At 39.9% G+C, this 18,612-nt stretch overlaps 2 protein-coding genes and 1 non-coding gene across 3 annotated transcripts in view; 2 read left to right on the top strand and 1 right to left on the bottom strand.

Moving 5' to 3' along the window:
- Spdya (speedy/RINGO cell cycle regulator family member A) overlaps window positions 1-15,486 on the top strand; it is a 37,081-nt gene extending 21,595 nt beyond the window's left edge. The window contains exons 6-7 of the mRNA XM_005367957.3: window positions 5,277-5,574; window positions 14,424-15,486. Of these exons, the coding sequence (XP_005368014.1) occupies window positions 5,277-5,574; window positions 14,424-14,515 (390 nt within the window). The 3' untranslated portion in view covers window positions 14,516-15,486. The remainder of the gene's footprint in view (window positions 1-5,276; window positions 5,575-14,423) is intronic.
- Trmt61b (tRNA methyltransferase 61B) lies at window positions 15,387-17,706 on the bottom strand. Its single transcript, XM_026789670.1, is given in 6 exon segments — window positions 15,387-15,608; window positions 15,610-15,667; window positions 17,202-17,336; window positions 17,339-17,428; window positions 17,431-17,438; window positions 17,516-17,706. Coding segments are annotated over 6 exon segments (687 nt in total). The 3' UTR covers window positions 15,387-15,403.
- A 684-nt stretch (window positions 17,707-18,390) lies between these two features.
- Trnac-gca lies at window positions 18,391-18,462 on the top strand. The gene has a single exon. It is a non-coding gene; the product is annotated as a tRNA-Cys (tRNA).
- The last annotated feature ends 150 nt before the right edge of the window (window positions 18,463-18,612 follow it).

Raw genomic sequence — 18,612 nt, 5'->3', positions numbered from 1 at the left:
TAAGATCATTGGGTTCTGGTGTTTTCATGTTGTTTTTCAGATTATTGGGTGAATTCTTGCCTTGGCGCCTGCCCATCTCCTCCTATCGATGCTATCTAATGGGTCTTTTAGAACCAGATCAGGTTTCCCTGCTGGCCAGGGGTTCCTCTTACAAAATGCCCTTGCTCTGTTTCCTGGCTCCTGCTGGGGGTCAAGATCCCTCTCACCCCTCAGAAGAGTCTTCAGGAACAGGACCCGGCTCCTCCTTTGCCAGGGACCTTGCCAACCAAAGGCCTACCTCTTTGATTTAATTGTAGTGAGGCGATCTGCTCTCAGTGTTGTGCACTGGTCCCTGCTGCCTGCGTCTGCTGCCGCGCCTGTGGCCTGCGTTGTCTGCTGCTGCGCCAGTCCCCGCCGGTCCCCGCCGGCTGCCCCCTTTTTCTTTTAAAAACTACATTTGCGGAACTATTATCTATAACCATATTAACTGCATTGCGTTTTATAACTGTTGGCTTTTTCTCACTTTAGTTCAACTTCTCTTTTGGGTCCAATTTAGTGAATTACTTTTTTATTTTAATTTTTAGACTTATTTTATGCATACAGGTTTTTCATCTGCATGTGTATTTTTGTACCACATGAGTGCCTGGTGCCCGTATCAGAAGAGAGCATTAAATTCTCTGCAACTGAGATATGGATAGTTGTAAGCTACCATATGCTGCTAGGCATCCAGCCTAGGTCCTCTGCATGAGCAACAACTACTCTTAATAGCTGAACCATCTCTCCATCTCCCCCCTTTTGTGTTCAGCTCCTTTACACACTTGTTTGAAGAAAGGTGGACCATAATTATATGCAAATAAAATATGTTCTGTATTACAAATACGCATGTGTACACATATACACACACGGCTTTTCCAGAGAAAATTAAGACTATTTCCCTACATACTCTGATTTTGGCTTCTTACTTTCTTGCCTTTTTAGACATAGTTCCTTTAAAGTGAAATTAATTTACACTGATGATGGCTTAATTTCTAGACTGGTTCACATATCAGGGTAGCTGCCTATCCACTGAGAGATTCCATCCCAGCACCTTTCATGTATCATAGAGGGTGACAGTTGACTGGGGAGAAAGCTTTTCTTTATGCTGCTTTATGTACTCTGGTGTTGTTGCTACAGTATCATCATAGCTAATGTCTGATAGCTGCTACTGCTTGGATTTAGATTTGTAATTTAGGGAGCAATAGTATTGGACAGAATAATACAATGATGGTAATGCAAAAGAGATGCTCTATTGGAACTGCTGGAAAGAGCTGAACTTGCTATAGTTTAGGAACTAGATAGAAGTACTCTGGAAGTGAAGCCAGTGTTAGAATGTTACAAAATTATTGTTGTCATGACTTAGTAATAAGTTGGCTAGAGCATATTTGGGAAAGCAAATCATTGGTTTCAGATCTGTATAACAGGAAGAATGTTGGATTCTCTAATGTAATAAGAAAGGAAAGAGAATCAAACTGGTTTATTGAAAAGTTGAGGAATTTGGTATTTAAACATAGAAATTTAGGGTAATAACTGGGTAAAAAGAAGCTAAGGAGAATCACCACATAGAAATGATGCTTAAAGCTTAGAAAAAATTTTAATTGTATAGGTCTTTTATCTTCTTGGTTAAGTTTATTCCAAGGTTTTTCTAAATTATTTATTTCATGTACATTGGTGTTTTGCCTATATGTATGTCTGTGTGAGGGTTTCAGGTCTTCTGGAACTGGAGTTATAGACAGTTCTGAGCTGCTGGGAATTGAACCTAGTTCCTCTAGAAGAGCAGTCACTACTCTTAACCACTAAGCCATCTCTCCAGCCCCTCCAAGGTTTGTTTGTTTGTTTTGAGGAAGTTGTGAATAAGATTGTCTTTCTGGTTTCTTGCTCAACGTGTTTGTTATTGGTATATAGGAAGACTACTGATTTTTCTATGTTTTATTAATATATACTGCCAAATTGCTGAAAGTGTTTATCAGCTCTAAGGGTTTTCTGGTGGAATCTTGGGATTGTGGACTTTATGTAGGAAACTAGATCATCTAAAATTAAGGATACTTTGACTTCTTTTCATACTTTTATCTTTTTTACTTTCGTTTCTTGTCTTACTATTCTGTAGACCTCAAAAACACCAATACCACATTTTTCTCTATTTTGTGCATCTTACATTTTTATAGAGATGTATCAAACCATACATGTACAGCTGACATGACATAACACCACTATGACTATGCTGGGCATAGTGGTGCACAACTTTAGTGCCAGTACATGGGGGGCAGAGGCAGGTGGATTTCTGTGACTTTGAGGCTGTCAGTCTACATAAAGAGACACTGTCTCAAATAATAACTAATAATAAGTAAAATGGGTTTTAAAAAGAAAGTAAAAGCAGCAAAAGTATAAAGGAAACTAAAAGGGAGGGTAAGGCACAAAAGAGTGAGGGCAGCAAGATTTGGGGAATATGCTTTAAAGTACATTACATCCTCGCATGAAAATGGCATCATGTCACCCAGTGTAAAAAAATTATGTTAAATGTTGTAAAGATTCAAGGCGAAAACAACCCTCACAGTCTTTGGGAGCCTATCAGTCATGGCTCTCATCACCACACATGAATTACCTCTCAGCTAGGAAGTAGCAGATGAGGGGACCAATGAAGCGCAGAGAGGGTGCCTAGCTTCTCTGAGGACACACAGATCAAAAGTCATACTAGGACAAAAGAAGAGAATATTCTAGACATGAAAAAGTGCTGAGGAAAAGACATTCACTAAAAACAAAAGAAATAAACTGGGTGGTGGTGGCACACACTTTTAATCCCAGCATTGGGAGGAAGAGGAGGACGATCTCTATGAGTTTGAGGCCAGCCTGGTCTACAGAGTGAATTCCAGGACAGCTCCAACACTACACAGAGAAACCCTGTCTAAAAAGAAAAATAGAAAGAAAGAAATTCTTGGGGAGTCTCGTTCGGTGGTATTATGCCTGTTTAATTTGCATGAAGCACTGGGTATTGTAGTGACCCCCAAAAATACAATCGTAATAGTTATCTAATATTCTACTTCCTCACCTTAGGAAGTTTTGTACAATTAACAATTTGCTTCTAGTTTTCTTTTATCTATGGAACTTTATTAATAGTTTTAGTTGAAAAAGGAAGGATATAGCAGTATACATCTGTAAACCCATCACTTAGAAGGTGGACAAGGAGACCAGAAATCCAAGAATAATGTCATCCTTAGCCATATGTGTGTTCAAAGCCATCCTGAGTTATATGAATCATAGTTTCTGTCCTTCCCATCTTCATGGGTGTATATATTTTATATGTATTTATTTTATAGATTGATTACATTTTATCTACATATGTGTATATAGATACACACATAAAATTTAAGAAACTTGCATAGAGATTTGTGAGGTGGCTCAGTGACAACACTTGCTTGGTAAAGCCACACCATCACCATTTGCTGAGTAAACTAATCTAGTAATATTTTATTTTCCTAGCAAGAGTTCTTATCAAACAAAATTATACACCTTATATATACACCACTAGAACTGAGCTCCTCCGCTGCTGCCTTCCCTTGTCCTTCCTAGGCCCCCAATATAGCTCTGAAATTTTAGAAATTTTAGAAAAATCACTAGGTTAAGCCACTACTGTTGCCTCTCTGGCTCTCATTTTAGTATTATTCTAATTCTCACTTACTGTGGGTCATTGATAACTGAAGCTAAAGGTTTTGAATTAAAACTCATTGATGTTTTGAATTTCATGAAGTCGGCATAGTAATCTTTTCCTTATCTCAATGTCTTAAATGGCTATCACTTTCCAGCTGCTTACTATGTGGTAAAGATTTTACATATATAATATTGAATCTCAAAACAATCTTTGGGGTAGTTAGCACTCCCATTTCTATCAATGAAGTAAGTGAACCTCAGAGAGGTTAAATAACTTGCTCCATAGCATACAGTCAGCAATTGGTAGAGCCAGGACAAGAAAGTCTACGACTAAATAAAGTTCATGCTTTATTTAATAAACCTATGACAATGCCTGATAAGTCTTTTTAAATAATTTATTTTTATTTTATTTGCATTGGTGTTTTGTCTGCATGTATGTCAGTGTCAAATCTTGGAGTTACAGACAGTTGTGAGCTGCCATGTGGGTACTGGGAATTGAACTCAAGTCCTCTGGAAGTCTGGCCAATGCTCTTAACCACTGAGCCATCTCTCCAGCTCTGATGGTGAGGCCTTAAGTGTTTTATAAAATGCATTCTTTCCTCACCACAACCTTCTAAAAATACACTCTTGCTGTTATCGCTGTGTAACAAATAAGGAAACTAAGGAACAAAGAAATTAATTTATGTTTTTGTTTTTAATACCACAACCTTTGATATAACTGCAAATATTTAAAAATTAGCCTAACAAACATAGGAGCCTAATTTTTTAACCTAACACACTCGAAAGTTAAGAATTATGTAATGTTTTAGATGAACTACATTATCTTTCATATACTTAGAAATAATTAGAATTTTAAAAATAAATGTTCTAGCCGGTATCTAATTATTGACAGATACATACACCTTTTCCTGACACTCAGGAGGCACAAACTGGCAGATCTCTAAGTTTGAGGACAGCCAGGGCTATATAGAGTGACTCTGTCTCAAAAAACTGATTAAATAAATAAATATAAACTTAAAAGGTTTCTTCATTTTTTAAAAATATTCATTTATTTATTATGTATATATACATTCTGCCTCCATGTATGCCTGCAAGCCAGAAGAGGGCACCAGATGTCATTACAGATGGTTGTGAGCCACCATGTGATTGCTGGATTGAACTCGGGACCTCTGGAAGAGCAGCCAGTGCTCTTAACCACTGAGCCATATCTCCAGCCCAAGGTTTCTTCATTTTTATTATCTTCTTGAACTAATTTAGATCCTTGCCAGTTATAATATTAAAGATCCAAGAAGCCACTCTTCAGAAATGCCACTGTAGAAACTCTAAACTTGGTAACCTAAGTGTTCTTATTGTTTGTTTTTTGATACAGGGTTTCTTTGCATAGCTTTTGCTGTCCTTTGCTCTGTAGACCAGGCTGGCCTCGAACTTACAGAGATCTGCCTGCCTCTGCCACCCAAGTGCTGGGATTCAAAGTGTGAGCCACCACCGCCTGGCTCCAGTCTTTTTTTCCTTTGTTTTTTAATCTGTTTTAGGAAAAGCTGCTCTTGAAGTACAATTTCTGTACTTTACTCAGTTTTATGCTTTTATTAAATTCTAAAGTAATCATTTTACTATAGGTTATGGCCATTGCACCAACCCATTACATCTGGCAACGAGAGCGCTCCGTGCATCACAGTGGAGCTATTAGGAACTACAACAGAGATGAAATTCATCTGCCCCGGGGTCCTAGTGCCACACCAGTAGACTGTTTACTGTGTGGTAAAAAAGGAAGATATATGAGATTGGGACTGTCTTCATCGTCATCTTCATCCAGTGACACAGTAGAGCTAATGGAAAAACACTCTCAGGAATTACACAATTCATTATCAGTGGACATGATAGGTGAACCTTCTCAAGCCAATAGCTATTCTCAAGGTATGCTTTAATGGTAAAATAAATTAAACCAATGCATGCTATTTATCTAGTCAGGGATGCAAACATTTCATAACTGAGTTAAATTAGTATTGAAAATTTTCCCTCTTTGAGTTACCACTTTTTATTCTCTGTCTATACCTGTTTTGTGGTAGTGTATAAACACTAAAAGGGTTTTGACATATATTAAGATGAAACTCAGTATTTTGTGAGGGTATTAGCCCTCCAAGTATTAGGACTTGAAGGGTTTCTATGAAATGTATGTTTTATTTAAAAATGATTTCAAGAAAATAAATTTACTTGTAATCCCCACCCAATTATTGGTTTCTTCTATATACTTTTCTATTTCTAACAAAAGTAGACTATATAAAGGCTAGCCTTTTATTATTTAGTATAAGTCATTTCCCCATGTCACTTAGTCTTATTGTGATATGTTATACCTTAATATTTGTTGTGAGGAGGCCACTTGTTGGTTCCTGGCTGCTTGGCAGCTCAGACCCAAAATAATCACACAGAAACTATATTATTAGAACACTGCTTGGCCCATTAGCTCTAGCTTTTTATTGGCTAACACTTATATCTTAACCCATTTCTAGTAATCTGTGTATCGCCACGTGGCTGTGACTTACCAGGTAAAGTTTCCAGCGTCGTCTGTCTCCAGAGGGGCTACATGGCTTCTCTCTGACTCTGCTTCCTTTCTCCCAGCATTTAGTTTAGTTTTCCCTGACTAGCTCTGTTCCCCTATAGCTCTGCTATAGGTCCAAAGCAGTTCCTTTATTAATCAATGATATTCACAGCATACAGATGGGAATCCCACGTCAAATTTATTTGCATTTTTCATTTTTGTTGAGATCTAATGCTTACTTAGAACAATGATATATCAACTACAAAATATTAGCCAGAAATATATCATAACTTTCAAATTATTTTTTTAAAGATTTATTTATTGTGTATACAGTATTCTGCTTGCAAGCATGCCTTCAAGCCAGAAGAGGGCACCAGATTTCATTATAGATGGTTGTGAGCCACCATGTAGTTGCTGGGCATTGACTCAGGACCTTTAGAAGAGCAGGCAGCGCTCTTACCACTGAGCCAACTCTCCAGCCCCTCAAATTATTTTTATATGTAGCATTTCTCTGGCATTTCTTTTCTAGATTTGAAACAGTACTAGAATACTCTGTAATAGGATCCTGTTTCTCTCATTTGAAATATTTCTTGTTTTCCCTTCTATCCTGAAAAAAAAAAAGACACACACAACCTCAGAATTTTACTGGTTTATTTTTACCATATTTCTATGAGAAGGACAATGACTACTGAAGCTTTTCTTTACTAAAGAGGAAACTAAACTCTAGTCCTTTGACAGTAGAGGTTGAACCTTAGTTCCTGTTTCTTTCTTTGGACACAGAATTTACTTAACAAATTTTATTGACAGTATAGTTTCTTGCTTTTCAACATCTCCAAGTACACTCATTATTGCCATACCCATATTTGACATTAAGTAGGGCTGATCAGTTATAAAGTAAGAATTGATCATCCCTCTCCTATCTCCCAGGGCTCTTTTACTTTTACATTCTTTGATCCTCAGAATAGGTAAGGTTTATTGGATACTTAAATGTCCCAGGCAACACAGAAAACCCCTAACATTCATAATGTACTACCATTGGGGGTTAAGTATTGTTATCTCCACTTGGCAAATAAGGAAAACTGAAACTTCTGTTAATTTGCCCAAGATTGGTAGAGTAATATTTGAAACCCCAGTCACCTGAATTCCTACCTAGTATGCTCTATGGGCCTTTGATGAAATCTTGCTTTTAGCAGTGAAAATAAGCTGGTGGCAGAAGCCTTTAAGAAGATTGCTAAAGCAGAGGTGGAAATATCAAGAACCAAGTTCCTTCTGAAATGCTTGTGGAGTGAGTTGGGAGCAAATTCTAATAATTTGAACAGGTATCTACAGAAAGCAGAAGAGAAACTGCTGTGTTTTCAGACCAGTCCTGTAGATCTCACTGGAGCATACTCTGTACTCAAGGCCTTGACAGTCCCACTAGGAGACTGGAGCGAGGCAGGAAGAAAGGCACGCTGCCAGTCACTGCACTGAAAAAGCTGGAGGCAGGGGACATGCCAGTGGGTAAAGACTGCTAGCTGATGACCTGAGAAAGAGAGAGAGAGAGAGAGAGTAAATGTAATTTTTAAATTTTTAAAACAAGTCTTTGAGACATTATGGATGAAACAGGGCAGGGAGTTGTGGAAGGATTGTGCTTTCACCTTGTTTGCTGATGAAATCCCAGTTTAGGATTTATAGGTCTTCTTTGTTGGTTTGTTTTTGTTTTTGAGACAGAGTTCTCTGTGTAACTCTGGATATCCTGAAACTCCCTCTGTAGACCAAGCTCTGTAGACCAGGCTGGCCTTGAACTCAAGAGTTCCACCTGCCTCTGCCTCCTGAGTGTTGGGATTAAAGGTGTGTGCCACCGTGGTCTGGCTGTGAATCTTAAGGTTAACTCTAAAAACTTTTGATAATATCAGAGGGCAAGTGATATAAAGAAAAAATATTTCTGGGTATGGTGCCAATGTCTTGTGATCTTAGCACTTAGGAGGTTAAAGTAGGAGGACTGCAAGTTGGAAGCCACAGTGGTTTCCCATTAAAAGGGGGAGGTGGGGGTGGTGAGCACTCAAGCAATGTCTCAGGGATGAAAAGCACCTCCCACTCTTCCAGAGGCCTCCAATTTGATTCCAGCACCCACATGGTGGTTCATAACTGTAACACAAGTCCCAGGGCACCTGATGCCTTTTTCTGGCCTTTACAGATACCACATTGGTTATACACTGACATACATGTAGGACACATGTACATGCAGGCAAAACGCCTATATACATCAAAGTTAATAATAAAATTTAAAAACAAATCATTAGGAACAACAAAAACCCCTATTAGATGGAAATATATAAAATATTGATCACATATACATTTAATCAGTAAAAAAGTCTACATTCATTTTCTGGGCCTCACAGAATGTGAAGTAACTAGGGATGAAGTATACAATATTGTCGGAGTCATAGTCGGTCTCACCTGCCTTAGCAGCTGCTCACGTTTATAGTGTCCTCTGCTAACAAAACATTTCCCCTACAGTCTACATAATGCTGGAGTCACTTGATGGTTTATATATAGTCATAAAATATTCATTCCAAGTCAGGCAGTGGTGGCGGACATGCCTTTGACCCCAGCACTTGGGAGGCAGAGCCAGGTGGATCTGAGTTTGAGGCCAACCTGGTCTACAGAGTGAGTTTCAGGACAGCGAAGGATACACAGAGAAACCCTGTCTTGAAACCAACAAAATCTTTCAAGAGAGACATACAAGGAGTTGACGCTGGCTGCAGGTCTTTAAGATATGGTTTATTGTAGATAGTGATCAGTACACCTTTCAAACAAAAGAAAGCAACTTTCTTCCATCTATCCTAACTTGCTTTTTTCCCCCCTCTTTCTTCCTTTCTCTTTTTCTTGGTTTCATTGTGTAACACTGGGTGACCCAAACTCAATACATAGATCAGATTGGCCTCAAACTTACAGAGATCCACCTGCCTCTGGGATTACAAGTATGCAATACCATGGCTAAATTCGTTTTATTTTTAAGTAACATGTACCAGAAAGCAATTTTAACACAAAAAAACTACCAATGATATACTAGTCCTTTATACTAATCACATTTAAAAGCCCAATCACCCAAGAAGTTTTGAAGTGGTTTTGTAATATTCATTTTACTGCTGGAAAAACTCAGAAAAGTCATACTATTACCAGATAAAGCAACAAACAGCAACAGAAATAAGGGGTTCAACTCTATCTAAATATGCAACTTTTGAAAAAAATATTGTATGTGTATGTCCTTACCATGTGAGTACAATGCCCATGGAGGCTGGAAGAAGACATAGGATCCCTTAGAACTGAAGTTACATGTTTGTAAGCCACCATGTAGGTGCTGGGAATTGAACCCAGGTCCTCTAGAAGAATGGCCTAGGGTTTCTAACCACTGAGTCATCTCTACAGCCCCCGCTTTTCTGTTTTTACTGGTTTTGTTTTTGGTGTTGGTGTTTGAACCCAGGGCCTTATATAGGCTATACTCATGTTCTTACATTTAGGTTATGCCTCCAAACCCTGTAGCCGATTTTATACTAAACTATCTCTGCTACTGTTTATGCAGCTTGAAGCCCCAAGGCATCTAAGCTAGTCCAAAATGCACATGAACTGTCTGCAAACTTGAGGTTTTAAAATAAAAACAATGGGGAAAAAATAACCAAGACTTTTCTTAGACATCGACAGGCATATGTCCATCTTAAAATGGAATATTCTCTATGTTAGATAACCTATAACCAAATAATTTTCTTAAAAATAAATCAACTTGGGCTGGAGAAATGGCTCAGAGGTTAAGAGCACTGACTGCTCTTCCAGAGGTCCTGAGTTCAATTCCCAGCAACCACATGGTGGCTCACAACCATCTGTACTGAGATCTGGCACCCTCCTCTGGTGTGCGGGTATACATCGAGGCAGAATGTTGTATACATAATAAATAAATAAATCTAAAAAAACCAAACAAGCCAATATTCCAAAAAAAAAAAATCAACTTGGGGCTGGAGAGATGGCTCAGTGTTAAGAGCACCGATTGCTCTTTTAAAGGACCCAGGTTCAATTCTCAGCATCCAGATGGCAGCTTACAGCTGTCTGTAATTCCAAGATCTGGACTACACGCAAGCAAAGGAATACTTGCAAGCAAAACACCAATGTACATAAAATAAAAAAATCAACTTTAGAACTTCATTTTTTAAAAATTGTTATATGTGTTCTGGATACAGTCACCTGTGTTTAAAATCTTTCCACTGTGTCAGGCGGTGGTGGCACACGCCTGTAATCCCAGCACTTGGGAAGTAGAGGCTGGCAGATCTCTGTGAGTTCGAGGAGGTCAGCCTGGTCTACAAAGCAAGTTTCAGGACAGCTAGGACTGTTACACAGAGAAACCCTATCTTGACAAACAAACAAAAATCTTTGCACTTAACAAAGATATAATCAGAGATAAAGATATGGCTCAGTGGATGAGCATATGTTTGGCAAGCACTGAACACTCGGTGCAAGGCACATGGATTAATAATGTGATCAGGGCTATGCTATATGACCAACATTTAGGAGCACAAAATATTACAGAATTATAACCCCAAAACTCTGCAGGTTGAAGGAGAATTACTGTAGGTTCTAAGCTAGCCAAAGCTCTAGAGAATCCTATCTTCAAAAACATAATAGACTACAGAATTCTCTCTTTAGAATGAGAAAGTTGGTAGAAGATTTTCAGAACAAGTAAGGAATGAACAGGACATTGAGTTCCTAGTCCTGTTTTTCCAGGGACTAGCAAACATAAGGGACAGAGTGGAATGACAGATAGGAATTTGAAAATACAATGTCTTACACTGAATCATTAGCTAACCTGGTTCTTTCTTCACTATATTTTTTATACCTGTCCCCTTTAATTCCTAACCACATATGCATTACTATAACTAAGTTAGATGAAACGATGCATGATCCAGTGTAACTTAAAGCCACCAGCAAACTTACTAACCATTTACTGGATAGGAAACGTAGGGCAAGGCCTCTAGAAATCAACCGGAAGACAGTTCTGAACCAGATCTCTTAAGATTTGAGCATGATACATGATACATGAGGGTCAGACATAGACACAAAAAACTATCATGAAGCTAGGCATGGTGGCAACACTTATAACCTCAACACTTTGGATGTGGAGTGGGTCATCATCAGTTTGAGGTCAGCCTGAGTTACGTGAGAGCCTGTCTCAAAAAATGAAAAAAAGGAAGGAGAAAGTTAGCATTTGTCCTAGCATGCTTATAATTCTAGTACCTAGATGCTGAGACATGAAGTTCAAGGCTAGTCTGAGCTACACAGGGAGTGAGATCCTGACAGAGCTGGGGATGGCATCTGGGCCATAAATAGAATGCAAACATAATGAGAGAGAAAGGTCTTAAACTGGAGCTTGATGAACTATTTGAAAACAAATGCTAATTTGTTTATCATTCAATTCAAAATTAAGATGGATACAATGATAGAGAGATATTGTTCAATTATCCATTGGACATATGCTAATATGCTAAGCAGAAACTAAGATCACTTAGTTTGAAATGAAAAAGGTTAAGCAACAAGATGTTCATTTGCCTTTAATCCAATTCCTTCTCCATGTAGTCACGTAGGACCTGACATAGGATATCAAAACTCTAGTTACTCTAGAGACAGACCTCAGTGAGTACTTTAATGCAGCCAGAATGATTTTTCCACACAAAAATCTAAGCATGTTACCCTTAAGTTACTTCAGTGGCACCTCAGTTTTTTGTTTTTAAGATAGCCAAATTTGGGTTGGAGATACAGCTCAGTTGACAGAGTATTTGGTTAGCCTTCACTGACCATAGGATTTGATCCCCAGAATTACATAATAAAGGCACAGTAATTCACACCAGTATTATCAGCACTTAGGAGGCAGAGGCAGGAGGATCAGAAGTTCAAGGTGTCAACCTCAGCTACATACTGAGCTTGAGCCAACTCCTTAGAAGGCCTCTATGATCCCACATAGCCTGATCCCGATACCAAGCTCTTTCTCATCCTCCTGCCTCTACCTCCCCATTCCCCACTTTCATAGCCCTCTTTCTCTCTCTGGACACCTTCTTTAGAACATATCCACCTATTAATTCCATGTCTTTAAAAAACATTTTTTTTGAGATATGATCTTACTATGTTACCCTAGGTGTCCTAAAGCTTACTATATAGAACATGCTGGCCTTGAACTCACAGAGATCCAATTGTCCCTGCCACCTGGGTGCTAGGATTAAAGGTATATTCCATCATACTCAGGTTTGTTTGATAGTTTGTTGTTGTTGTTTTTGTTGTTAAAGTAACCCGCCAAGTTTAATTAGCGTTGCTTACATGTTCGTTTGCTAGAGCAAGGGCACCTTACCAGTGGCTATACTACTGAAGAAAAATGACTCCCCTCTCCCATCTATGCTAGAATGTTGATGGGGTTGATCTTATGCAGGTAAACACGGCTGTTGTGGGTTTCTTTGCACAATGTCATTTCCCTAAGTGTTTTATAGCACTTTTCTCTGTCCTTGGCTCTTAACATTCTTTTCCTCTCTGAACTGCAAGTGTGTGTAATACACAGATGTCCCGTTTAGGGCTAAGCACCAGTCACTGATTCTCAGCACTTTGACCAGTTATGAATTTATTCATTAACCACTGCCCACCACAAAAGGCCTCTATGACCAAGGTTGAGAGCAGCACTAATCTAGGGGTATAATGTTAAATATTTAGAAAGCAGCATGGCATCATGTCCACTTAGCAAAATACGGAAGTAGGTTCCCCTCTAAGGCTAATGGCCTCCTCAGCTACAGGCATGAATGTACTATATATATAACCCAAGCCGGCCTGGAGCCCATGGCAGTTCTGCTTCAGCATCAGAATTAATGAAATACATCAATGATGGCAGAAATATACTGTAGGAATGTGAACTAGGAATAGGGATTATTCATAGATACCAGTTATATTAATTCCGATGTTATTTTAACCTGGTTAAAAGGATTCTGTCTGAAACACTGTCTTAAAAACAAACAAGCAAGCAAAATTCTGTCGATGGTAGCTCACATCTGTTATTCCAGAGTTCAGGAGACTGGAGCAGGAGGGCTGCCATTAGTTCCAGAACACCCTGAGCTATAGTAAGGTCAGCCTAGGTTATAGAATGAGACTCTAGAGAGAAAGGCAGAAGGATCAGAGTTCAAGGCCACCCTGACTACTTGAGACCTTGTCTTTAAGTCCCAGAGGAATAGAAACCAAACAAACAAAGAGAATTATTATGTCTTGAGGGTGTACTCCATTAATAGTGAGTTTAAGATGTACCAGGCTCAAGGTCCTGGTGTCAATTCCTAGAAACAAAAGCAACAATGTTACATCTTTATTATAATTTTTTTAGGTGAGAAATTTATTGAGAGAAGGGGAAAGGGGAGAGAAGAAACTGGCCTCTGGGGCCGGAGCAACAGAAGAGAGACAGAGACAGAGAGATGCAGACAGAGAAAGGGGAAGAGGAAGAAGAGGAAGCCTTTATTATATTTTTTAAGATTATATCATTCTCATGGGTTCTTCCTCAGTTCTTCCTATTTATTACAGTCCTGTTTTCCTTTTGTTTATGTTTTTGTGGCTTTTTGGAGATTGCCTCCCACCTCTTGAGGGAGGCTCTTTCCTTGTTTTTTGCTGCTGCACCAAGCACTCTAGGCTAGCTGACCAACCAGCAAGCTCCCAGGTGAAGCTCCTGTTTCTACCTCCCATATTGCTATAGGAGTGTTGGTATTACAGGTGTCCACCACTTCTGCATCCAGCTTTTTCTACTCCCCACCCCACCTCCCAAGTTAGGGTTTCTCTGTATAACAGTCCTGGCTGTCCTGGAACTCACTTTGTAGACCGGGCTGGACTGAAACTCAAAAAGATCTGCCTGCCTCTGCCTCCCAAGAGCTGGGATTAAAGGTTTATGCCACCACTGCTTGGCTCATTATTACTTTAAAGTTCCAACAAACAATTAAAATATGTACTAGGACCTTTAATCCCAGCACTTGGGAGGAAGAGGCAGTTGGTCTTTTTTTTTTTTTGAGGTAGGGCCTCTCGTATCTTAATCCTCCTGCCTCTTCCTCAACAAACTCTGAGATTAAAAGCATGATCACTACTCCCAAATTGAGACTGTTTCAAAAATAAAGTCAAAATATATTTAAAAATATATAAATTTTTGTCTTAAAATACAATTTACCTTAAAATGCATATTTTATTTCAGTAGCCAATGACCATCAATCAAACAAAGAAAAGGAAACTAATTTTATGAAGAAAGACAGAGCTATGGAGTGGTTTACAGGAAGTGAAGAATGACGTGGCTCAACTAAAGCAACCTGGAATTAACTACAGAATATCAAAATAAATGCAAGACAATGTCAAAATGGGACAGATACCCAGTTGTACAATATTCTTTAGCTTCTGTTATTCTTCAAACATATGTAAAAGTTATACAAGTCATAGTAATAACTAAAAGTACCAATTTATGACAGTGATTGATAATACGAAATTCTAATTTGAGACTTCTCTGCCTTCAAGTTGGTAGCTCTCATCTCAGGTATCTCAGTCCAGCTGTGGTTTTACCTTTCTCAACCTGACAAGAAAGCCAGTTTAAATGAGAACACAATTAAGGTCATACCACTGTATTAGTTAAAGAAACATTTAGTATGTTCTGAAAACATTACTGACATGTGTGGACAGTTTGCCAGTGAGCAGATCTAGCAATAGAGAGATATGGTCTGTACAGAAAATCAGAATGAGACTTTGTGTAACAGAACAAAATGCTTACTACACTGTATGTGTTTATAATTTGTTCACATTGTCCTGTTCTTGTAAGCTCTTCTTCTTTTTGTATTTGTATTGGAGTTATACTGCTAGTCAGTATACAGAAACATTTGCCAGTGATCGCATAGTAGTAACCTTACAGATAAGCTTATGACCAAAAGGATAAGCCTGTTTCATAAATAAATATATCTGAAACCCTTTCTTTTCACGGCCTAGATAATGTGCATAATATACAAGGACCTAAGCTTGCTTCCTGGAAGAACTCCAGCAGCACTTTAGGACTTCTGCAATTAATTTAACAGAATAGAAAAACATTACACTTCAGTTTCTGTACCAAAATTATAATAATAATGATAATCCATGAAGAGTATCTAGTAGTTATGTGAGCGTGTTATTGTGTGAATGTTTTGGCCAATATACTCAAGAATCTGCAATACTTACTATTGAATATGCAAGCATAAAATAAAACTGGAGCTCACCATGGTTCTCCTCTTGAAACACTTCATTTCCAGCTCCAATTTTCTTTTGAGAATGTAATTGTAAATTTGTGTTGATTCTTGGTCTGACTTTTAGAGGCAGAATTCTACTTCTCTGCTTTGTAAGGCAAACCAGCCAGTCTCTGACTGACCTGGCTTACCTGTTCACACAAGAGAGCAAGTTCACAAGTGCGAATCCCATCCAACAGTTATTCAACATTTTACATGTGCCTATTTAACATTTTATATGTGCCAATCTGGGTGGTAGTGATGCGTGCCTTTAATCCCAGCACTCGGGAAACAGAGGCAGGCAGATCTCTCGGCCTGAGACCAGCCTGGCCTACAGAATGAATTCCAGGACAGCCAGGGCTACACAGAGAAACCCTGTCTCAAAACCACCACCCCAAAAAAGAAAAGAAATGATTAACGTTTAATTTAGAATTATAATACTAGAGATTTTGAAACCTTGCTATGTAGACCAGGCTGGCCCAAACTCACAGTGATTTTCCTGCCCCTGCCTGCTAGGTGCCTGGCTCTAGAACTCCATCTACTAGATAGATAAGACCTTTGTAGTCTTGAAATCAGCGTATCTCTTGTTACCCAATGAGACCTCAAAATATCCCAAGGATGGGCCTATTAGCATTCGGTCCTTGAAATGGGTCAGGAGTGACTTTCACCTGCTTATCCATCCACTCCTGCTCCCTCACCAAAACCCAACTTCCCCATGTCCCAACTACGGTTTCCCGTGGTTCTGAGGGGTGACATAGGAAGGTTTACTGGGGTTGGGACTCCACTGATGTGGCTTTAGAAGTCACCCATGCTTGGACGGAGCTTGTCCAGAAGTAGCTCCCTGGCATACCCACGCATCAGTAATTACCCCGTAATCTCACTGGCTTACCAAACTGGATTTAGATGGAATCGTTTCCTTGGTCCGTTGGTGTCTTATCTGGGCTGAAGAGCCATTTATGTGCATCTCAAGAACAAAAGAACAAAGGAGAACGCAGGATTTTTTTATGTATTCCAGGCAAGCTCTCTACAACTGAGTTAAATCCCTAACCCTAATACAAATACATGTGATAAAATATACTTCCAGTAACATACTTTATTAAGTATTATTATTAAAATACCGCCATGGGGCCTGCAGATGGCCCAGCCAAGTGGATACACTGTGGACAAGCCTGATAACCTGAATTTGATTCCAGGATCCCACAAGGTGGCAGAAGAGAACTGACTTTGGGAGACATACACACACACACACACACACACACACACACACACCAAATATTAAAAAAAAAAAAAAGGAAAAACAAAACCGTTACAATGGTACTATAAAATTTACCCCCAAACATTCAACATTCTCTTAAGTATTGAACTCACTTAAGAGTTGCGGGGAACAAGTATGTCTCTGTTTAGCAAGTCCCCGTCACTTTAATAGAAAACTGACATAATCTTCATTTTAGATATGGGAGTAGGGTCTATCAAATTTAAACTCAGTTTCTTTCTAAAATTATCAGTATCTGAACATGTTTAAAAACCCAACATGGGGCTGGAGAGATGGCTCAGTGGTTAAGAGCATTGCCTGCTCTTCCAAAGGTCCTGAGTTCAATTCCCAGCAACCACATGGTGCCTCAAAACCATCTGTAATGGGGTCTGGCCCTCTTCTGGCCCGCAGAATATACAGAATATTGTATACATAATAAATAAATATTAAAAAAAAACCCAACATGTTGAGAAACTCCAACATTTGGTGATATGATGAGAACATTCACCAGACTGCGGTGCTGCGCTCATCTTTGCCCTTCCTGAAACCCGCACCCACCTAATCCCCATCGCAATGCCAATGGTAAATCTTCGTTTCATCATTAATACATAGTCCCCAAACTTGACCTCTGCAGCAGAAAACTCTTACTAGAGGAACTCGTCAGGATCTGGCCAGAGAACTTGTCCACCATCTCGCTGAATGGGATTGTCCCCAGTTACTATTAAAGTGCCCGACGTTGCACAGCTGTCTTTCCCCCGTCTGAACTAAAATAAGCTCTCAGGCCCGAAAGGGTGCCTCTCCGTAAGGGGAGCACGAAGAGGAAGTGTTAAGCTCTGCTCTCCACTCCAGTCCTCCCGATCTCGAGCGGGTGACTCTTCCCGCCAAGTCCACAGCCTGAGGTTCTCCGCAGTCTACAGACACAGAGTCCCTACACTCCGGACACCGGGAGCACGAGACGGGGGACAACCTAAGCACGCACTCTCCATCTCGCGCGTCTCCAGGCGGGGACTCGCAACACCGGAACTGAGCTCCCTCTCAAGACATTAACCCAAGTTATGTTATGAATGAATCGGCTCCGAGTTTCCACCGACTCTGGAGCTCAGCAGACTCAGCAATGGAAAACAGAGCAGGTGCTGAGGTCCACATGTGACGCAATCACAGCTCCAGCCCCAGTTTCTGGGCAGCATAGGCGGCGGACTCACCGGTGTCGCAGGCAGAGTAGCGTCACTGCCCTTGCGTCCGGCAGATACGGTGGGCGGAGCCTGGGGCTCGTTGATCTCGCGGCTAAGGGGGACTGTCTCTGCAGCAAAAATTCTTGCTACTTCTTCGGGTGGCGAGAGTACAGAGTTTACCACTCAGCAACCTCCGCCAGCCGCCCGGGGACCAGGAATACCCGGAAAGACGAATTGTAGATTGTGGAACCTGGAAAGTCTTCTGCTAGGTTTAAGTCGCTAGTGCTGGTGAACGGGAACGCCACCTATCACCACAAGAAGCAAAAGTAAATTTGCCCTGAGATTCGCTGGTCAGACATCGTAGATTGCACTTTTTGGTGACCCGCATACTTTGTTCATGACTGGCAAGTCCTTTTCAAATGGGTAGGGACCGCCTGCCTGTTCTCAGTCCGAAGTCCAGAGTGTCCACAGAGGCAGAGGAAGACCAGAATAGCCAGTGGGGGTATAGCTCAGTGGTAGAGCATTTGACTGCAGATCAAGAGGTCCCTGGTTCAAATCCAGGTGCCCCCTTACCCTTATTTTTGGAAACCAACGGAAGCTATGGTGGCACATGCTTTAAAAAGGCAGAGACAGGTGAATTAGAGACTAGCCTGGTCTACATAAGAAGGTCCAGGACTGCCAAAGACCAGAACTACATAATAGAAAGAACAAACTAAAAAT

Source organism: Microtus ochrogaster, unplaced genomic scaffold, assembly GCF_000317375.1.
Source record: "Microtus ochrogaster isolate Prairie Vole_2 unplaced genomic scaffold, MicOch1.0 UNK26, whole genome shotgun sequence".
Taxonomy (NCBI): Eukaryota; Metazoa; Chordata; class Mammalia; order Rodentia; family Cricetidae; genus Microtus; species Microtus ochrogaster.
Note: the sequence above shows the minus strand (reverse complement) of the source record. Positions and strands in the feature narration are given on the sequence as shown.